The following is a 20669-nucleotide window of genomic DNA, read 5'->3' as shown; positions in this document are numbered from 1 at the left end:
GCCCGCTCGCCCGCGCAGGGCGCCGCCCGGCTCGTTGGCGGCCGCGGCGCGGCGCGCCCCATGCCCGTGTGTGGCCATGTCCTACCCGCAGGGCTACTTGTACCAGCCGTCCGCCTCGCTGGCGCTCTACTCTTGCCCGGCGTACAGCACGAGCGTCATCTCGGGGCCCCGCACGGATGAGCTCGGCCGCTCGTCCTCAGGCTCTGCGTTCTCGCCCTACGCTGGCTCTACCGCCTTTACGGCGCCCTCGCCGGGCTACAACTCGCACCTCCAGTACGGCGCCGACCCCGCGGCAGCCGCCGCCGCAGCCTTCTCCTCGTACGTGGTGAGTAGGTTGGATCCGCGGCGGCGAGGGCCATCGGGGCCAAGACAGCGGGAGGGGGCTGCGACTGACCCGGGCCTAGACGCCGCTTGCGGACCCCCCCACCCCCACCCCCGCCAAACCTCGCGGCCCATGCAAACTTGGGCACTGGTCTATCTCGGCGTCGTCCGGGCCTCAGGCTCAGGACTTGCTCCGAAAGAGCCGCGTCTATGTCCGATCGCTGAGCTGGCGGAAGGGTTTTAAAGGGGAGAGGTCCTGGCAATTAAAGACAGCCTTTGAGTCAAACATAAATTCGGGAGCCCCTTGCAATTTTTATTTATTTATTTGGTTTTACCATTTTGGAAAAGTTCAAAAGAAACAGAACCGAAATCTAAACAGAAGTGTGCTAAATCTATGTAAATGTTTTGGCCTCGCCTTTAATTAATCCTCCAAAATGTTGCAAATCCGTAATCCTATCTTGGCAATCCGATTTGGAGGTATTAAATTTCTGAAAAGTCGACGGAGCTGCGGTGCATCCGGGATTTTTTTTTTCGGCCGGGTCTACTTTCTGGAAATAGCGCTTGTGGCTTTGGTTTGGGATAGCATTTTTGGAGGGTGGGCGCGGTGGGTAAGGTTCAGCCTTTCTTTTGCATTTGTTGTCGGATTAAAATAAAAGAAAAGCGAGCTTTGATTTCCCTTGTTCAACCCCTTTGCACCCAACTTGCACGCCTTGTTCCCCAGGCCTCTATCTGGATGGAGGGCCGGGCCGCGGAGCCCAGATCTGCTCATAGGGCTCCGATATCCATGTTCAGGACAGATGGGGTCCTAACATGGTGTCCACCTTGGGATAGTTTAAAGGGTCCCCGATAGAGGAGATGCTGTAATTGGAGTCCCTTCTGCCCTCTTATAAAGGGAAGAGGTTACTCTTGGGTCTGAATGAGCCAGCTCTGCCCCAGGGGCAGCTGGAGTGTGGGCCTCGCCCACCCTCCCACCCGCAGACCCCAGGGCACAGGGCAAGTGGAGCTTCAGGTGTACAAGTGACAGGGGAGATTAACGTCCACACTCACCTTCTCTCTGCCTGTCCCCTGCAGGGCTCTCCCTATGACCACACACCCGGCATGGCGGGCTCCTTGGGGTACCACCCATACGCGGCACCCCTGGGCTCATACCCGTATGGGGACCCCGCGTACCGGAAAAACGCCACCAGGGACGCCACCGCCACGCTCAAGGCCTGGCTCAACGAGCACCGCAAGAACCCCTACCCCACCAAGGGTGAGAAGATCATGCTGGCCATCATCACCAAGATGACCCTCACCCAGGTGTCCACCTGGTTCGCCAACGCGCGCCGGAGACTCAAGAAGGAGAACAAGATGACGTGGACGCCGCGGAACCGCAGCGAGGACGAAGAGGAAGAGGAGAACATTGACCTGGAAAAGAATGACGAGGACGAGCCCCAAAAGCTCGAAGACAAGGGCGACTCTGAGGGCCCTGAAGCAGGTTGGTGGATGCGGGAAAGGGTATGTTGAGCTGAAGTTTTAAAAGAGAGAGAGAGAGAGAGAGAGAGAGAGAGAGAGAGAGAGAGAGAGAGAAATGGGGGCCTGGAGGGGGCGCGCGCGGGGCCCAGAGGTTGGGGACGAGGGTCTCTGCCTGGAAGGCTAGCTGGAACCCGGGCCGGGTTGCTCGGCTTCTGTGCCCTTGACAGCCTGGGTCTCGCCCACAGGCGGAGCGGAGCAGAAGGCCGCTTCGGGCTGTGAAAGGCTGCCGGGGCCGCCCACCCCCGCCGGCAAAGAGACTGAAGGCAGCCTCAGCGACTCGGATTTTAAGGAGCCGCCTTCGGAGGGCCGCCACGACGCGCTGCCTGGGCCCCCCCGCGCCGGCGGGCCCTCCCCGGCTGGGCCAGCGGTGGCGCGGCTGGCAGAGGACCCGGCTCCTCACTATCCCGCGGGCGCGCCGGCACTGGGCCCGCACCCTTCCGCGGGAGAGCTGCCCCCAGGTCCCGGCGGGCCCTCGGTCATCCACTCGCCGCCACCGCCACCGCCGCCTGCGGTCCTTGCCAAGCCCAAACTGTGGTCTTTGGCCGAGATCGCCACATCCTCGGACAAAGTCAAGGAAGGGGGCGGCGGGAGCGAGGGATCTCCGTGCCCACCGTGCCCTGGCCCTGTAGCAGGGCAAGCCCTGGGAGGGAGCCGCGCATCACCAGCGCCCGCGCCTTCGCGCTCGCCCTCGGCACAGTGTCCCTTCCCTGGCGGGACGGTGCTGTCCCGGCCCCTCTACTACACTGCACCCTTCTATCCTGGCTACACGAACTATGGATCCTTTGGACACCTTCATGGCCACCCTGGGCCCGGGGCAGGCCCTACTACAGGTCCGGGCTCTCATTTCAATGGATTAAACCAGACCGTGTTGAATCGAGCGGACGCTTTGGCTAAAGACCCGAAAATGTTGCGGAGCCAGTCTCAGCTAGACCTCTGCAAAGACTCTCCCTATGAATTGAAGAAAGGTATGTCCGACATTTAACGCGGGCTGCGTCGGGCTGTCCCGGACTTTCCTAATTTATTAAAAACATGGCCTTGGCAGTTATTTTTCCATCATCAAGAAAGAGAGAGAAATAATAAACTACCCTTCCTATTCAAAAGTTTATAGTTTATGGAGATGGATGACATAAAAATGTAAACATCTCCACACAGAAAAAAAAGTCTTAACCAACAGAAAAGAAAAAAACTAAAAAAAGGATTTGTATTAAATCTTATTCTGTATATTTAATGTAGCATTTTTGTATTTAAATTGATAATTCAATATCTTTGAAGTAAATTATGAAATCAAGACACCTGTACAGGCATTTAATGTTTTTTGTAATATAAATATATACATTTGTGTTTCCCTCAAAACTGTTTCATAGTTTAAAAATACAAGTTTAATTTAATTTTTTACACCTATTGATTTTTTTTCTGGGTATGAGCTAAAGTATTATTGCAGAAAGGAAACAGGTTATACTCTTAGATTTAAAAAGTAAGAGAAACTGCAGCCGCCTTTGTAAAAATGCAAAATATTTAATTAAAAGAGATTTTAACATAATCAGAGCCACTTATTACTTTTTAGAAGCTTCAATAAACTGTCCATTGCCTTGGTCTAAAGATGCAACTGCAACTTTTTTCGAGGTGGGGAATGAAAGATTCCACCGACTCTCAGTGTGCCAGGGGAAAACCATAATTAGGCTAGAAGCCCCGGGGAGCCCAGCCCTGCCCGGGAATGCGGATTTGGGTCACTGATGAGGGCTGCTTGGGGGGACATTGGACCCGGGAGAAAGAAGAGAGACCCAAGTGTGTGCCCAGAAGGGAGGAAAGATGGCAAAGCAAGCTAGAGACACGCACTACTCAAGCGCCATCGCTTAACCTAATTACTTCCAATCAGTGTCGTGTTTTATGCAAAGCAATCAGCTGGTGAACTTTGCTAATGAGTTCGATTTTATGCCGGATTTAGCCCTTATTACTATTTCAAAGGTGCTGCTGGCTGATGCAGGCAGGGAGCGTTAGGGGACGCCAAGGGGAAGGCTTTCCCAAGTCACTGTCTTCTCTACCCCTTCAAAATTGGGCATTGATCTCTTCTTTGGATTTGATTAAATTAGTGAACGATCCATCCAAGACGGCACGGGTGGCGGGCGGCCCTGTAGATGCCCGCGCAACCTCCAGCCAGGGGACGGTTCCCCCCTTTCACAGGTAGGTGTCACACTTGTCCTGAATTTCGAGCCTGCACTTCGCGGAGACCAGAGACTGGGAGGCAGTGGGAGGAGGGAGCTACCACGGAGACTTGGAGAAGCGTGGGGTGCCCCCGAAGGGATCCTCAGACCCCTCCCCCTCAGGCTTCTTTGTGGACAAGTGGCCTTCAAAAGCTCGAGGCCATTTGCCTAGATAAGGAGGCTGCAGTGAACTCGATGAGGCTTGTCGTCGCTTTAACACTTTCCCCAGCTCTCAGATTCAAGAGTCCAAATAACTACAAAGATATTTTTGAAGCTTTATGTTTTCGTAATCTTGCATGTTTCCCCTCACAATGCAAATTCAGGATGCTTTTCAATCCTAAAAGAGGAAGAGACACCGCCCAGAAACAGAGGCTGGTCACCCTTGTAGGCTGGGGTTTGGCGGAGGCGCCCACGTCTCCATTTTGCGTTCGCAGTCTGCTGTGTTACTTCGTGGGAAATTTGCAGGGATCGGAGCGGGGGTGGGGTGGGGTGTGTGACAGCAAAACATACCCCATCGAGGGGAATTAATTTGCCCTATTAAGCCCAATGTGTTTGCACATAACACCGGTTTCATTAGGCTAAATCAAAATGCACATATTTGCGTTTCTTCTCAAGATTACTTTGACACTACTCTGGGTTTTAAACACACCTCAAAGTTTCGTGGAGTTGTTGCTTCGGCTATTTTTAAAAGCCTGCCACGAGGTTCCCTTAGCTTATTTAAAGTTTGAAAGCTGCATTGTGCAGATGTTTTAGCAAACAGTGTTCGACTTCAGGATTTAAGTTAGAAAATTCACACAGGGAAAGTGGTTTTAAAGCTGCAAGTGTGAATGATTAAATATGCATGAGACGATCGTATTTTATTTTGTCCCTTTAATTATAAATGATTTTTTAAACAATTGAATTCCAGAGATGACTTGCCCTCCCCCACTGTACCGAACTCCCTCCAAGCCCCCTCCCCCTCAACCTGGTTTACAATCAGCTTCCCACTCCCTTGAATCTGCGGCTCCAGAAATCATCTTCGCTTCTAAAAAGTCGGAAAAATAGGCCAGTCTCAGTCTCTTAAGAGAGCTTAAAGACATCAGCTCGGCGGGATTTTGGAAGCACTGGCCCTCAACCCTGCCCAGCGATTTTTAAAAAGAAAATTACAGGCCTCCCTGTGTTCCCGACAATATGCAAATATCGCGGCTGGGCCTCCCATGTCCGACTGCCAAGCTGGGAGCTGCAAGTCTAAAGCCCGCGGGGCTGCCTGGGAACAGATCACGCATCTCGAGGCGCTCAGCCTTTCTCCCCTAACAGGGACGGTGCAATCTCCCAGGGCTCTCCCGCTGGTGCCCGAGTCTGGTCCTCCTCTCATCTCTCCCATGACTGGCCTTTGCAAGGGTCCATGGCTCTCTTTGCATATTTCTTTATTGACTACAAACCCCCAGTTAAATCTGGGATTTTCTACTTTGCGGAGCTGAGTTTGAGTGGCCCGCGGTTTTTCTGGTGACTAGCGACTTTCCAATTCGGAGGTGGCCTGCCAGGCAGATCTAGTCTGTGGACGCTTAGGAAAGGACTTCGGCGTTTAACAGCAGTAGTTGCGTGTCTCTAGAGTCCCACTTCCCTCCCGAAACGAACCTCTGTTTTGTTGCCTCAAAGGCGGTCTAGGACTGGATGGATCATAGAGGCTCGGGGCGGGGGACATCCCGCGCATGTTGGGTCAGAATTTGTTCGAAGGCTTGGAATGGGGCACAGAGGTCTCCAGAGGTACAGCTTAAGATATTCTTGCTAGGGTTGCACTGGCGTTGGCCACCTGCTTCTGGCCGGGCAGGTTCCGGACCCCAAGGACCACCTAGCTTGGCACCTAGGGGCTTGGAGGAGCTGAATCTATGCCTACTCTCAAGGGCGGTGGGGTCTCTCCAGGTGGTCTCACCCCCTTGCCAGTCTGTGCGGGACGAATCAATTCCAAGGTTTGGGGAATGAGAAGGGAAAGGCTCAGGAAATTACCGAGAGCGCACACTGGCGTGTTCAGAGACTGTGGAAATAGGTCCGTCACCTTCCTGCTCCCTAGCTTCAGGTCCTGGGGTCCAACACGTTTTTACCCAACTCCGAGCGCGGAGCCTGCTAGGAGGCCTCGGGATTTGCGAACTCCCCCGGGCTACTTAGAAATGCACACGCAGTTCTGGGGGCCTGGGAAGGAGATTCCTGTGTGCAGTTTCCGCACCAGACTGACCCCAGCCCACCGGTCCCCCACAGGTACCTGCTCACTGGGGTGGAGGCACGGAACAGCGCATTGCAATGCGCCCAAAGCGAAAGGAATGCGGCTGCGCTCCCAAGAGGGAGCCGGACGAGGATGCAGTTTAGGAAAGGCGCCGCCTACTGGTCCCCCAGGAGGGGCGACTTAGGCGAAACCAGCCCGGTTCCCCACCCACAGCAGCAGGGTCTCAACTCTGAACTGGTTAAATTTAAGCTACTTCACCACCCGAAGTCGTTTCAGGCCTGGTACCCGGGAGTCAGCAATGAAGGTTTGGAGAACTGGGCCTTTGATTAAAACAGCTCTAACCCTGTGGATTGCTTCTGCACATTTAAAAAACCAGGCAGTAGGCAACTGAGAAATATGTAGGTGACAGGGGCCCGGGAGGGGTTTTTAGCTGAACACAGCCCCGACGGCGTGGGGACTCCCGCTCCGCCCCAGGTGCGCGCACTTCCGCCTCTGTTGGCCCCGCAGAAGTCTTGATCCCGGCTGCGCACAGCCTGTTTAATTTGCGGTTTAGTATGTCCCGAGGGAGCTACCTCGCCACAGAACCCGCGAGACCGTTTTGGTCTTAACAGCTTTTGGTTTTGCGGTGGACATTATTTTTGAAAGGGAAAACAAACAAAACAAAACTACCCTCCCATTGCTTAGAACCCTCCTGTTTCGAAAGCACCTTTAATGAGGCCGGCTTGGTAAAGCACGGAACGCTGGAGTTGGCCCACCACTCCTGAAGTACTAACGGGATGTGTGGACTCGGCTCAGTTAGTGCGGGCACAGCGACGCTGGGGAAAAGTCAGAGCGCCTTAGGCCTGGCTCTTTGCATCCCCTCCATTCCTTCATCAAACAAGAGACCAATCTCTCCTTACTGGGACCTGATGGCCTGTCCTTCCCTCAAACTACTCAAAGCTTGGGGACCATCCCTAAACCCACCCTGTGGGTCTCCTTTTAAGACCGGGCCAGATCTGGTCTTCTTTTCGTTTTGCAGACAAATGCGACTTGGGCCCCAGCACTAAACGGGGCTCAGACTTTGGCCTAACAAGACAGCGCCTCAGCGGCAGGGCTGCAGCTTAGGCTTCACTGGCCGGCTCCTGGACTCTGCTGCACCGCCCCCCCAGCGTCGGCCAATGTCCCCAGCTTTGGGTTCCCCCAAGACCGCCTGCCAGGCAGCACTCGTTTCCGGCGCCCGAATGAGCCCAGCGCGCCCAGACACCACTTTCCCAGTGAAATCTGCTTTTATTTGCTCGGAGCAAACCCCAGGCTCTCAGCGCTCCCGCCTGATGGATGCAAATGTAAATGTGCACTTATTTAATTGGATCAGGCCCCAAGATAAAAGAGATAAACGGCTCCCCGTTTGCTAACTTATTTTCAGAGGCGTGCAGCGCCGCGTGGAGGGGAAGCTAATGAAGCTGCCACGAGTCACTCAGCGCTCCATGTCTCCGCAGTGGTGCTGGCCCGCGGCCCCGCGTGGGCCGCGACTCCTCGTCGACCTGCTTTGCTCTGGCTCAGCACGTCGGGCGGGGCTCCTGAGGGACCTTCTGTGCGGCCAGGCTGGGAAAGTGAGGAGGCCTGGTGCTGGCCAAGCCTATGCAAGCCCCCACACTCGTTCCATTTCTCGCCAGTTTGGCCAGTCTCCCTCCTTTCTTGCCCAACACGCCTATCTTGGGTAACACCAGCTGGGCCCATTCTATAAAAAAAGAAAGAAAGAAAGAAAGAAAGAAAGAAAGAAGAAAAAGGAGGAGGAGGAGAGGAGAAGAAGGAGGAGGAGGAGGAGAAGGAGAAGGAGAAAGTAGAAGAAGAAGGAGAAAGAAGAAGAAGAAGAAGAAGAAGAAGAAGAAGAAGAAGAAGAAGAAGAAGAAGAAGAAGAAGAAGAAGAGGAAGAGGAAGAGGAAGAGGAAGAGGAAGAGGAAGAGGAAGAGGAAGAGGAAGAGGAGAAGGAGGAGGAGGAGGAAGAGAAAAATCCTATCTTCTTCCCAGGCATGGTCTTTTCAGCCCAGGAAGTATTTTCAGGAAAACAAACACAAACAAACAAACAAACAAACCCAGAGGCCCCAAAAAGACCAAGCAGACCAAACCACCTAGCAGGGTTCAGGGGAGCCACGCGCAAGAGAAAGGACTCCTTCCCTGGTACGCAAATAGCCTTCTTTTGGAGACTGGGTTTCTTTCAGAATCAGCCCTACTCTGTGGATTAACCCATCTTCCTCCAAATACACACAGGGCTTAAATAATTTCAAGAGTAGCAGAAGCCGCATGAACTAGATATTAGGAGAGGGGGCTGCCTCCAGAGTCTTTGGGGGAGGGGGAGGTTGGGGAGGATCGAGTTCAGAATCTCAGCATTAGACCTGGAGTTTGTGCCCCAATTTTTGCTCTTCGGATTTCCTGAAAAGTTGTTTCTCCGTTTGAAAGAGCTAGAGAGGTCAGTGTAAGCAAGAGAGAGGCCCGGATAAGACAGGATGCAGAGCATGGATGCAGGACAAGGGAGTTCTGGACAGCGAGGTTGGACCCAGCAGGGATGGGAGAACTGGGCCTGGTGAGACTGAGGCCAGCTGGTCCTGCGAGGAGCTGGACAGGACGTCCCCACCACGCCCCATCCCCACACGCTGATGTATTGGCTTGTCAGGAGAGCTCTGTGCGCAGAGCCCATCAGAAAGCACTTACCTCGCTAAACTGAAATTACTGTCTTTTCAGGGGCTAATTTGTGAAACTCCCATGGAGGGGCTTGGAGGGGGTTTGATGAGGCATAAAATGATGATTAATGAATTTATTGGCCGCTGCTCATCAAACAAGAACTCTGAGCTCGCGTCTGCCCCGGCGGCCCGTAGCTCGCTCAACACAACTGGGGTTTGGCCTCTAGGGCTTCAGCTCGAGCAAGTTTCACCAAGTGCCCCGCCCTCCTGCTGGCGTCTGGGTCCGCAGGTTCCTGAGGAAATGCTGGAAGGGATTCTAGCCGTCCACCATCGCCCCCTGTGGGCAGATTGCTCAAACCCGGGGCAGATTGGAGCTCCCTTGGGTAGCTGTGGGCCTTGGGGGATCCGTGATGATTTGGGGGCTGAGGCAGTCTGCAGCTGAGAACCGGGACTGTAATGCAAACACATTTTAGTTCACAGGGTGCGTGATTGAGCCTTGGAGGCCTGCCTCTGCATTCTACCAATTTTGTGCGCTTGGGCAGGTCCAGAAAACAGCCTGAGTCTCCGTGACCTCTGTACAAAGGGCGGCTATCACCCAGGTTTTGTGTGGACTGTAGCACATGGGTATCCTTCAACCGTAGTTTAAAGTCACACTATCCAAGTTCACAGGTGACACTTGCCCAGGTGTGGGGCAAAGGCAGAGGGTGGAAGGCAGAGTCTGCCTGAGTGTGCCTTAGCACTAGGGGCTGGCAGAAGGGTAGGAAGAGCCTCAAAATGCAGATGGGGACACTGGGAGCTGGTTGAAGCTGCCTTGTGGATCCTTTGTGTAGCAGAATCCATTTGTTTTCCAGCTAGGTGCAAGTCAGTTCAGGACCCCTCCCACTCTTAACCAGCCCTCTGTAGAATCTTGTCTTTCGGAATCTGTCAAGATTTCTGCCAGTCTCAGTCAAGACACTACAGCATGTGGACTTACACTGCCAGCTTGGGATTGTTTTCTCTGGTGTAACACTTTCCTTGCCCACCTTATGCTCCTCAAACTGCCCCTCCCAGATCTCCCAGCAGTGGGCTATGTCTTTGCCTCTGAACCTCATCCTGCCTTTGCTGGAGCAGAGAGCAAAAAAAACCTAAGTTGGCCTCCTGTGGAACACTTCCACTGAGCTCCTATTTAGTCAGGCTCCGCTTAAAAACCTTTTTCCTTCCCTTCCTCCAGCCAATGTTAATTGAGCATCTGTCATATGCCACATGCACTGGTCAAAGTACTGATGATGTGACATGAACAAAACAAAATGTCTGCCTTCCTCCTGAGCTTGTGTTTTAGAAGGCAAGAGAGTAACTGAACAACTGAGTGTGTCAATGACTTACCATACTGTCTGGGTGATGAAGTTCTTTTTTTTAATTAAGTTGGATAAAGAGCATGTTCTAAGGGAGTATATTTGAGCAGAGACCTGAAGAAGTGAGGAAATGCAGACATTTGGGGGAGGAGAATTCTAGGGGGAAGGAAGCAAAAGATCCCATGGGGCAATGGGGCCTGAGCAAGAGCGGAGAAGCTGGGTGTGGGAGAGGCCAAGGCAAAGCGAGGGCAAGTTATATGCAGTCTTCTAGGCCCTAGTGAGAGCTTTTAGACTTATAATGAGAGAGAAAGAGAAGAGGGAAGGGCTTTGAGGGAGTGATAGGATCTAACTGATGTCTTAAAGGCATCCCTAGATGCAAGGAGCTGAAATTCCGGGAAGCCAAGAGTGGAACCAGGAGTCAGTTCAGAGACTGATGGAGAATCCAGGGGGAAAATGACTGCCTTCCACCAGGGCAAGAGCTCTTGAGGCATATTTTGCATATATATGTAGCAGGCTTTGCTGCTGAGTAGGCCATTGGGGATGAGTAAAGGAGAAAAGCCTTGGATTCCCCCAAGAATTCTGGCCTGAGCACCTGGAAGAATAGGAGTGCCATTTGTTGAGATGCCAAACATTATGGAAGCAGCTGGGATCTTTCTTGTTTTCTTTCTTTTGTTTTTGATAGAGTCTTGCTATGTAGTTTAGAATGGTCTTGAACTCATTGTGTAGCCCAGGCTAGCCTCAAATTTGCAATGATCCTACTGCCTCAACCTCCCAAGTGCCAGCATTAGAGGCGTGCACAGCTACCACCCTTTGCTCTTTTTGTCCTCCTCCAGGGAAGAGGTGGTAAGAGATGATTTTGTTTCACTCCGAAAGCGCCGTAGTCCGCAGTGTCTGCTCTCTGGATATGCTGGGCAGCCAGTGGTGGAGTACCTACCCAATATCCACAGATCAAGGGGAAATTTCAAAGTGAACAGACCCTCTCTCCTAGAATCACCAACCTCAGCCTTCTCTGACTATGTTTTCCCTTTTTATTCCTGTCCCTGTCCCCCAGTGGGAAACCTGAGATTCAGGAAGTGAAAATGACTTGTCCAAGTTTACGCAAGTGAATTTATAGGCAGAACTGAGTCCCAAACCCAGGTCTCCAAACCCCTGAGCCTGAGATTTCCCTGGCCTCATCCAAGCAAAATTCTTCCAGATATCTGTATTTTTAACAGTGAACTCCTGGAAACAAAATACCTTAACAGAGAGGAATGAATTTATAATGGTGGAATCTCAGACACTGTGACAGGCTGTCAAGGGAGATATTTTTAGGTTGGGCCGGGAAGCATCTTAGCCCTCCTCAAATGCTGCTGGAGGATAGCTGCTTCCTCAGGATTCCGTGTGTGAAGTACAAGAGAGGGAAATGCCAGGGATGTGCCATCTCTCTCTGAGACGAAACAACAAGAGGCACAGGGACTGCTTCCCTGCCAGGCAGCGTTTTCTTCCCTACATAATTGCTTTCTGAAAGGATTTGCTCATTTCTCCTGGTGGAAATGACTTCCCACAATTACTTACACAATGTAAGCAAAAATTAATGTTCCTTTGTCTGTCATTTATAGAGCAAAACCTATCAAAGATTTGAGTTAGGGACAAAGTCCTAAACCATGGTTCTTTCATGCATTTATTTCAAATTTCCTTTTTTGAAATAAAAAAGCACTCAGCTTGAATGCTTTTTCTCAATTTTTTTCCTTCACTTTTTGTATTGTATGTATATGGTTGTCAGCTTGGGGGATTTTTTTTTTCTTTCTGTAAACTATCAGTGGCTTTGTCCCCAAGGGAACCTAGAGGCCCTTCGGAACAGCATCTCAACATCTTTCAAGCAGAGTGAGACATCTGTGAGTCCAGATTTCAAACATCCTCACTGTTCCAGAATGTTCCAGAAATCATCCAAGTTAACATGATTTGACATCAGATTCACCACATAGTTGTTTCTGAGACTTATTTTTAGATCCAAAACACAAGGGTGGGTTTTTTTTTTTTTTCTGTTTGTTTGCTTGTTTGTTTGTTTTATTCATTCTCTATTTGTACCCAGTATCTAAATCCAGACCCAGTAGTAATAGGTGGCCCTCCTTTTTCCTAAGTTCTTGTACATACAAAGACTTTCTCTGGTAGAGAGGACCAATTTTCCTTCATCACATAAATAAGTAGATTAGTGGCAACTTGAGGAAAAGGGTTCATTTGAAATAAACATCACCTCTTTGTTCTCATGAAGAGTAGGGCAGAAAAATCACTGGCCTGGTTTATTTGTTTGGTGAAGTTGTTTTTCTGTCCAGATTTTTTATTTTTTCTTTTCCATTTTCTCTTTCAACCTGGCAAATCCTGACAGATCCCAGCGCATATAGGAGGGTCTTCTAAGAAGGATCTACAGGGCCCAAGGCTCCAAGGCAACAGCCCTTCCTTTCCTCTGTGCTCCTCCAAATCTACTCATTCCAGCCCCAGCCTCCGGGTCTGTCACAGCCTCTGCTTAATGGAGCTAATGTTTATAGAATAATTTACTTCAAATTTCATTACCATTTACTGAGTTTTAAAGGAGTGTTTACACTGTTTCTGTGGCTGAAATAAAAGACCGTTGTAAAAAATAATTCAATGAACTTCATGGCCCTTTGGACTCTGAATGCAGATGATGTCTCTCAGGGTCTCGGATTATTCCCCCTGACCTTATCTTTCTGCTTTGTAAATTGTTCTTAAGATGATGTGGTTATTCATATGAGTATCTTTTCATATCTACTTATAATCATCACATGTAATGCCAGATGTGTTTTTCTGTTTGTTTTGTAGTGCCAGGATCAAACCTAGGGTCTTGTACTTGCTGGGTAAGCATGCTGTCATTGAGCTACGCCCTCCAGGCCTTTTGGTTTTTTCTCTCCTGTCTTTTGTTTGCTTTGGTAGGGAGGTCTCTCTACATGGCCTGGCCCAGGCTGGTCTCCATCTCATGCACTGAAGTGATCCTCCTGCCTCAGGCTCCCAAGAAGGTGGGACCAGAAGTGTATATAATGGACCTGGGTGGCAGGCGTATGCTTACCACATTTGGGAGATAAACACCCACTTCTATTTTGCTGATGCAGATATTGACAATTGAAGAGGTCAGACAACTTATGATCACATAGTCAGTTGGTGACACAGAGCCAGGGGACAGCTGCCTCTCTTCCCTATTCTGATCCCCACTTGCCTCCACACACTGGTTACTCTGGAAGCTGTGCTTTTTAAATGTATTTTAGTACAGGGTTAACAGGGTCTCATTACACAGATTGAACTCAAAGTGGTCTTCTTGTTTTTCAGCCTCCCAAGTGCTGGATTACAGGCATGTGCTACCACGCCCAGTCTCAATCACTATCTCAGCATGCCTCCTGGAGCGGGGCCAGCATGGCAGGCCTGGGGATCGAACCCCAGTCCCCGGGTCTGCCTAAGCAGGCATTCTAATCCACGGAGCTATCTGGCTGGCCCTGGAGCTGTGCTTTGATCAGTTACTTCACTCAAATCTTTTATCTCAGCTGTGCTTCTGGGGAGACAGGACTCAAAGGAGAGCTTTAGATCACCCCTGCTTCCCTTTTTCACTCTTTGGGCATTAAGAATCCCCATGTCCTTGCAAGGGAGAAGAGGGCCTAGAACCCGCAGCTCTGAGCAAAGTTTAGACATGGCAGAGAGTTGGAAGTTCTGGGCTTTGGCAGGTGGATGGCATCTTCTTCAGAGAGGCTTCTGCCCAGGGGTCCCCCCAGATCCTCTTTCTTTAGCTACTTTCAAGTGGGAGCTGCCTATCCCACTCCCCTCATCCCTGCAACCAACTGCAGTGACCCACACAACTGTGTATTGTTAGGAAGTGGAGGGCTGTTGTGTTCCCAATTGTATTGTTGTTCAAAATTAATACCCCCTCCTTTCTTCCTGCATAGGCAATAAGTGCTTCTCTAACTGCCCTGCCTGTGGCTCTGCCCCTCTGAGACTGCATCATGCCCTGCTCCCACTCTCACTCTGAGCCACACAATCACCTACTTGTGGTGTATCTCATGAAGTTCCAAATGTCCCAAGATGAAGTCATATCTCAACATCCCCAGTTGCTCCATCTTCAAATCAGCTTCTCCTGCTGTCCCTCACCCAGTCTCCTACTGGGCAGACTTTAGAAACCTCCTGACTATGCTTTTCCCCCAATACCTCACATGCATTTACCCTCAAGTCCCCCAGGCCCTTCTGAAGGATCTCCTTCAATTTCCTCCCTTCCATGCCTCTAGTCTTAACCGTTGTCTTGCATGGCATGGACTATGCCTTACCCTCTGGTGCCCTCTCCCTCTCATTCATCTCTGTACCTTCATTGTAAAGCTTGAAGACTGGTCCTGGTAGTCAGAGAATGATGATGAAAATGAAAACAATTCAATGGATCCTTAGCCAACATGCTTGAAACTCCTCATAGAATTTATCTATGAGTTTAGAAAGAGCTTGAGAGTATAGACATGGGATTGAACCTGACTGCCACCTTCTGCTAGTAGGGTTATATTAGTGACCCAGGTTAAACACCAAAGAATCTGAGCAGTGGGGCCCAGGACCTAGAGTAGATGATCCAGTGGACTGCTTCCCTGGATTCCTTCCCTGTCTGTAATTGCCAGTGGTGCAGCCCTGGGAAAACTGCTTCACCTCTCAGAACTCTAGTATCCTCATCTTAAAGTAGTGATCATGGCAGCTTAGATCTCAGAGGGTAAATGGGACCATATGCACAAAGCCCTAAGAAAGCACACGGCGAACTCTCAGTAAGTGTGTGCTCTAGCCACAATAATCCAATAAATATTGTTTTAGAGGATTGAAAATGACTTCATCTGAGAATTTCTGAGATTGTGCAGTGTGTTTTTCCTGTTCTTAACAACTTCCCATCTTTTGCTGACCTACAATGTTTAAGATGTTTTGAGTTTAAAAAAAAAAGCAAAGCTTATTTTAAGAATCATTCCTTGGAACATTATTTCATTACTTAAACGTGCTGCTGACTCATCTGTCCCTTGGTAACTGAGTCTTTCTTTACCAATAACTTTAATTACATCAATCACTCATTCCAGAAAGAGCTGAATAATGAAAACTCCTAGAGGTGACACCATGTACTTCTGTCACACAAGCAGGGACTTGTGGTGGGAGAACTGGTTTTTCTTTTTCTTTTTCTTTCTTTCTTTTTTTTTTTTTATAGCATTGAGTACTTCAAACAGGAGAAATATGTTTAGGCTTTGTGATTTACTATCTGTCCATCTAACTCTCTATTTATAAAGAGTGATCTTCATAGCAAGAGGAAATGACAATTCACAACTTCTTGAAAGAAATTGAATTTGTTTCAAATTCTGACATTTCCAAGGCATAAGATCCGAGTCTTTGCCTCTAGGGTTAAATAAATGATAGTTGAGAATACCAGCCTCAGTTCCTTTGCTGAAAGCTGCTAATTGTAGAGTTCAAAAGTTAACATGTTATCTAAACACTTATTTTGCTATCAGTAGTCATAAGTGAAGACACTGAGCCACCAAAGTTTCTTGCCTAAGTTGGTGTGAAAGTAAGACAACAGCCTAGAGGTGTCTGGCTGTCCTTCTCTGTGCCCAGATGAAGCCAGGATGGAGTTGCTGGTCATTTTCCCTTCTTTAGGTGTGAGTTGCTGTGTTCTAGCTATGTGTGACTCAGATTGACCGGAAGTGGAACATGGTTCCTACTACTTGCTAAACTTGAACTTCTATCTGACTCTGTAGGGAAGCAATGATCCCCAATTGGGTAAGATGAGTGTGGGGACAACAGAGCAGGTATCTCACACAGCTCTGACCCAGAGTGCACACTCTTTCTTTGTACCCTCCAGGCTGATCCTCTCACCCTGGACTGAGATGTCACCCTCCTACTAGGTCTGTGTGCGGGCTCCCCCTCCATCTTTCCATCTATATACACTTACTAGCCAGGAGATACTGGAGTTATAAAAGGCTGCAGTGCATAAAATCTAACCTATATTTTAAAAAACTGAGTCTCAATTCTTTTGTCATTCAAAGCCCTTCATCTACTTGAGCCCACTTCCTGTCTAGCTTGTGTCCCAAGGTAACTCCTGCTGGGGTCAGGCTGGCTGCATAGCTGCTTCCTGAGCCCTTTCTCCAGCCTGATTCCCCTGCCTCAGCCATTGTACACATTCATCGCACTGCAGAGACCCGGGGAGACCCTCTCTCCCAAAGGCTGCAGCCAGTGTGGCTTCCTCTCCACTTGGAGCAGCTGCTGAGCACGCGGCGGCCTTGTACACAAACTGTGCCACACAGCAGCTGTGTGACCGTGGGCGACTAGCTCAGCCTCTCAGAACCTCAGTGCCCAACAAGAAAGGTGATACTATCTGTGTCCTCCAGCTAGTCTTGGGGACGAGTGCAAGCACGTCTGAAGAACGCCCTGGCACACACTCATTCTGGAGCCGCCCACACAGCCAGGTGCATGCGCTGGTCGAGTGCTGAGTGCCCCCCTCCCTGTAAGATGGCAGACGAGATACTGCCCTGCAGCACACACTCTGAGCTCCAGCTCTCTGTGCTGATCTTTGCAAGTGTGCGTCCTGGTGGAAACACAGGGACTGGCTCTGAGCTTCCATGGCCCACTTTCTCGAGCCAGTGCCAGTGTGCTCATTCCAAGAGGGCTACTTGCAGTAGATGTTTTGTTTTGTTTTGTTTTGTTTGTGTTTGTGTTTTCATCAGTGCTTGGGATGGAACCCAGGGTCTAACATGTGCCAGGCAAGTGTTTCACTACTGAGCGACACCCCCAGGCCACTTCTTGGTTTTCTTTTACTTAAAATTTTTTTTTTTTAAAAAAACTATTCTTTTGATACAGGGTCTTACTATGCAGTTTGGACTCTTAGTGATCCTTCTGTCTCAGCCTCCCCAGCACTGGGATTATAGGCATGTGCCACCCCAGCACAGTGTTCCCAGGGTTCCAGAGCCAGCATGGCAAGCATTACTAGGGCTCAAATTCAGGTCTTTGTGCTTGCCTGGCAGGTGCTTAGACTGCTGAGCTATCTCCCCAGCCACCCAGCACCCAGCCCATCTTTTTCAAAACTATTTGATTTAACTGTCTGGGGGCATTTATTGTTCTACTCCGAATTGAAGATGAGTTTCTTCTATGTTTCCCTTATTATCTTTGCAGCTTCCTAAGTCAGACATAGGATTTTAGCTGCTAGGCCATGGGTGGCAGGCATTGAGGTGCTGCTCTAAGGCCAAGAAAGTAACAGGGCGCATGCCACTGTTACTGTTCTACCACATCTAGCAGGGGACCCTGAAGTCAGTCCTGAGGTGGCCCTGAGGCCCAGGTGTCTCACCTTGGGTTGGAGGTCAAGTTGAGGCCCCTAGTGGCTGGTGGCAGATAAGAAAGGAGACCACATGCTAATCCTAGAAGGCAGCTCTTACTTGGCCAAGCACTCAGGCATGGGGGCAGAACTGGATGCAAGCTGACTTCCTAGGTACCCACCCCAATTAGTGGGCTTCCCTCCCCTCAGTGTTCCAGCCCGGCCCTGAGTTCTCATATTTGCCTATGGAATAATTGCAGGGACCCATCATAAGTGTGATGGGGCAAGTGGCTCAGAGTCAGGCTGCCTGGGTTCTTTCTCCTCCACGATCCCCTCTACCTGACCCCCTTAGCTAATGACACCACCCTCCAGAAACATGAGAGTGAGCCAGCTTGTCAAGTTCTCTGAGCCATCACCCACAGTTTTCAAATCTGACTGATCCAATGTCTTCCATTTTTTGTTTTAATCTCCACTCCTCTGTTCCCACAGTAATCCAACCCACTGTCATCCTTTAACTTCCCCATGGCCTGCCAGTGCTAGTCTTGCTCCCTAAAGTTGGCTCTCCATGCTGAGGATAGACTGCATGTGTCACACCACAATGCATTCACCTAAAGTATTTCATGGCCCTCCGTGGCTCTCTGAAAAGGACCCCATAGGCACGATGGGGTCCAGGCATGATGCTCCATGGAACTTGATGCTGTCATTCTGGGAAATGGGTGGCTACATCCATACACTGCCCTCCTTGTAGGCCTTTGCACGTGCTGTGCCTTCTGTGGGGCACACCCCACTCCTCCCCTACCTTCCTCCCTCCCTATAGTCCAACTTCTGCACAGGCCTTACAGAGATCTGCACATAAAGCTCCTCAGTGTTCTATCCCTCTATGTACAGAAGTTAAGCCCCTTGCTACCCTTCACAAGCTGTGCAATCTTACCTACATAATTCTCCTCCGAGATTCAATTTCTCCATCCCAAGAATGAGACAGTCATAATGTTGAGTCCATCCCAAGGGGACACCTTAAAAGTCAGTGTCCTTAGCGGATTTTTGGGAGGATCAAAGGTGAGGACTGCAGGCAAGTTTTATAGGCTGTAGGGGAATAACCAAAGGGTTAGGCCTAAACTTAGTCTTAAGGGATTTTTAATAAACCCAGCCTCCTGTCACCAAAAAAGCCATTGCCTTCCTTCTTTTCTCCTAAGAGGATGCCAATTTTGTCTGGGGGCAAGCACTTTCCCAGCCTTATGGGATGAGCCATTCATATCTGAGCTGGTTGTGAGAATTCTCTTCTTTGCAAGGTGCTTGCTTTTCTAGCCTCCCTTGCAGCGAGGCGGCCATGTGAATGACTCTGGGCAAGGAGATACGAGGAGAAGTCTGCCAGCTTCTGAACCTCGGTCTCTTTTTGTGAAGTGAGATAGGATCAGAGAACAGTGACTTTAATGTTCTCAATTGTTTTTTGAAAGTGAAAGACCCTGGTTTTTTTCTATGTTGTTGTTTCTAAGAACACTTATGTTGTATCTCAACATGTGTGACAAGGGAAAGTCTAACAGAGAATACGATGAAATGCTAGAGGCCTCACTCCGGTCTTATAGGCAACTCCTGAGGAGGCTACAAACCAGCACTTGGAGAAACTCTGGACTGTACCATCTCTGTCCTATAGCAGTGTGTGTTGTTTTACTTGGTTGGTGTTTGGTAGTTTTGTCTTGTTTTTGGCCATGTGGATTTCACTTTAGCATCATGAACTTTCTCGGAACCACCCAGGGATTCACACACTTCTGACAAAGTTAACTCAATGCTAAGTCCCAGTCCAGGATCACTACTTAGGGGTGACCATTATTCCACAGCATGAACACAGATATTGGCTCAAGAATGTTCATACAACCCAACTTGGCCCGGTGAGACTGACGCCTATGATTTGGATTCAATTTGATGAGAAGGGAAGGCTTTGTTTCACATTGAGTTTGAAACTTTGGGAACGTGAAACCTGAAGATGACATTTTAGTGGAGGAGAACAGCACTGGAAGATGGAAAAAGACTAAATTTTAGAGGACCTGACTCTTCATTTTAAGCTTTGCCTGAAGACAGTTGGAGCTACTATTTGACTTCGGTTTAGTGAGTCAATATTCCCACTCAGTTGAGCAGCTTGAGTTTTGCCTTCTACTATTTACAGCTCAAAAGGCCCAAATAGAACAGATCCCTCCCAAAATCAGAATCCTGGGATAGATATTAGGGCTACTCAGACAGCCTGTTTTTTTCTCTTCCTATACATGTGATCAGGTTGAACTTGGCCCCTCCTGAGTAAGGCATGACACATGACTTTCTTTTCCAGCAGTCAAAGTGGTAGTTGTCATTAAAAAAAAAAAAAAAATCTCAGTGCATGATTCACCTGTCTCTCTTTCCTTCCCACAATCATATTTCAGATGGTGAAGACTCCATCAGCCTGGGTCCTAGATTGAGGACAACATGGAGTGGAGACCTCTGCTGACCTTTGATGGAGTTGCACCCGTGAGGAGGAAATAAACCTTCATTGTTTTAAGCCATTGAGATACCTGATCATTTGTTACAGTATCAAACCTCAGAGAACTCTTAGTGATATACACTTGCTGTTCTTAGTTTCCTTCTCTTTCTCTTCTTGTTCTTTCTCTCTTCCTGTTCTCTCTCTGTGTGTCTCTCTCTCCCTCCCTCCCTTCCGCTCTCCCTCCTAGTTGACTCGCTGTGCTGAGCAGTCCGATGAATCTATTTCTTATTTCTGTCAACAGATCATTAAAAGTCTTCCGTGATTGCTCATCTCCTGCCTTCCCAGCAATATTCGAGTGGACATTGGCAGGGGATAACCAGCCTGCCTGGACAACATCGTGCCCCTGGCATCCTTACCAGTGCCAATCAGTTACAGCTGTCAGTCATATATCCTCCCCAGCACAGGCCTCAGCAGGCCAATGTCCGAATCATATTGCTAGACACATGAGGCTCTGAGTTCTGGACGGGACTGAAACTGTCTTAAGAAACTCTTATTATCTTATGAAAATTAGCAAGTTTCTGAAATCTGTGGCATGGTACCGAGAACATAACGCTCTGCCAAGACAAAACACAGACCACTAAAATTACTCTATACAGCAGCTTTAGTTGTTAATAAGCAACTTATAGAACTGATTGCTTAAT

The 20669-nt window shown here is 49.4% G+C and overlaps 1 protein-coding gene across 2 annotated transcripts; it reads left to right on the top strand.

Moving 5' to 3' along the window:
* The first annotated feature begins 6 nt into the window (after positions 1–6).
* On the top strand, positions 7–20041 carry Irx5 (iroquois homeobox 5). 2 transcript variants are annotated; one of them, XM_023721801.1, is made up of 4 exons: positions 7–325; positions 1393–1798; positions 2022–2801; positions 19931–20041. In XM_023721801.1, the coding sequence occupies exons 1-4, from the start codon at positions 77–79 to the stop codon at positions 19993–19995; spliced, it is 1500 nt and encodes a 499-aa protein (XP_023577569.1). In that variant the 5' UTR covers positions 7–76; the 3' UTR covers positions 19996–20041. The 2 variants fall into 2 exon arrangements, with proteins under 2 accessions (XP_023577569.1, XP_004637073.1); XM_004637016.2 differs by lacking the exon at positions 19931–20041 and having other exon boundaries at positions 2022–3431.
* Positions 20042–20669: the final 628 nt, after the last annotated feature.

Source organism: Octodon degus, unplaced genomic scaffold (assembly GCF_000260255.1).
Source record: "Octodon degus isolate 3935 unplaced genomic scaffold, OctDeg1.0 scaffold00085, whole genome shotgun sequence".
In the NCBI taxonomy this organism is placed as follows: Eukaryota; Metazoa; Chordata; class Mammalia; order Rodentia; family Octodontidae; genus Octodon; species Octodon degus.
The sequence above is the reverse complement of the archived record's forward strand: the minus strand, read 5'-3'. Positions and strand labels throughout refer to the sequence as shown.